Source organism: Mandrillus leucophaeus, unplaced genomic scaffold (assembly GCF_000951045.1).
Source record: "Mandrillus leucophaeus isolate KB7577 unplaced genomic scaffold, Mleu.le_1.0 Scaffold305, whole genome shotgun sequence".
NCBI classification, from domain to species: domain Eukaryota; kingdom Metazoa; phylum Chordata; class Mammalia; order Primates; family Cercopithecidae; genus Mandrillus; species Mandrillus leucophaeus.
Window position 1 is genome coordinate 910094 of NW_012103199.1, and position 1290 is coordinate 911383.

General features: G+C 61.2%; 1 protein-coding gene across 3 annotated transcripts in view; it reads right to left on the reverse strand.

The window, feature by feature from the left end:
- The window catches only part of PRKCZ (protein kinase C, zeta), a 150512-nt gene that overhangs the window by 32640 nt on the left and 116582 nt on the right, over positions 1-1290 (reverse strand). For all 3 annotated transcript variants that reach the window (XM_011987223.1, XM_011987222.1, XM_011987224.1), the window contains exon 8: positions 46-132. In XM_011987223.1, coding sequence (XP_011842613.1) covers positions 46-132 — 87 coding nt within the window. The remainder of the gene's footprint in view (positions 1-45; positions 133-1290) is intronic.

Here is a 1290-nt window from a genome sequence, read left to right on the forward strand (position 1 = left end):
CCCCCGCCACGGGCACCCACCCAGCCCCCCTCAGCGCGCACCCACCTGGCGTGCTCCTCGGGGAGCTTCCTCTGCCTCTGCATGTGGAACATCAGGTCCCCGCCATTGACATACTCAATGACCAGGAACAGCCTGCAGGGAGAGAGGCAGCGGAGGCTGCAGTCACCTTGGCAGACGGCGGCCTCCTTACACAGAAGCCCCACAGAAGCAGCCTTCGTGGGTCTGAGCCCTCTCAGAGGTTCAGTCTTGCAGAGGCCTGGGACATTGGGGGCTGGGGAGAGCAAAGAGCAGCAGGACCACCCTGGCAGCAGAGAGGGGCTGGGGGGGATGGGCTGCAGGGCGGCTTGTGAAGTGGGCAGGAGAGGGAGTCACGCAGGGGCCTCACTGGCCTTTGCTCTTGGCCACTGTGTGTGGACTTGGGAAGTGTGGGTGGGCCTCGGAACGAAGGACGTGGCTCGTCACCAGGTGGGAGCGGAGGGAGTCACGCAGGGGCCTCACCGGCCTTTGCTCTTGGCCACCGTGCGTGGACTTGGGAAGTGTGGGTGGCCGCGGAATGAAGGAGGTGGCTCGTCACCAGGTGGGAGCGGAGGTGGCTTGAACCAGGGCAGGGGGCTGGGGCAGGATCTGCCGGGGGCTGGAGCGAGGCGGTTTCTTGCATGGAGACAGCACCACAGGCCCCAGGTGGGGCGGCCTAAGGCCTGGTTTCATCGCTGTGAGGCTGAGGAGTCCGCCAGCCCTCCAAGGGGACAAGCTGGGGTCAGGGTGAGGCCAGGCGGGAAGTGGCCTCCTGGTTTCGCAGACGTGATCGTATGATTTTAAAAGACCTGCGGACGTCATCAGGACCACGCAGGCCCTTCCTGTCGCAGGGACTGGGCCACGTGGTTTCTCTTCCTAATAAGGTCTTTCCTACATTTCATGAGACTCAATTTTCAAAATTAAATTCCCACACAATCTCCCAGAAATACCCTGTGGTGGGCACCTTGTGGGTTTTTAGGTCAGTGGCTCCTCTGGCACCTGAATTGTTTATTTCCTTCGGACCGGTGGCTGCTCCTGGCTGCCCCTCGTGGAGCAGAGAGTGGACGAGGGACATGTGCGGCGAATCTGCCCGTCTCCCTTGATCCCATGCAAGCTCCCACACCACCGCCACTGTTACACCTCAAGGCACCTGTCCCTGCTCCTGCCCTCCACGAGCTCCCAGAATTAAGCCAGAGAGGACAGGGGCCAGTTTACACAGGGCAGGTGAACTGGCTGCAAATCATTTGCGAAGTTTCTGATTGGAAACAAACTCCT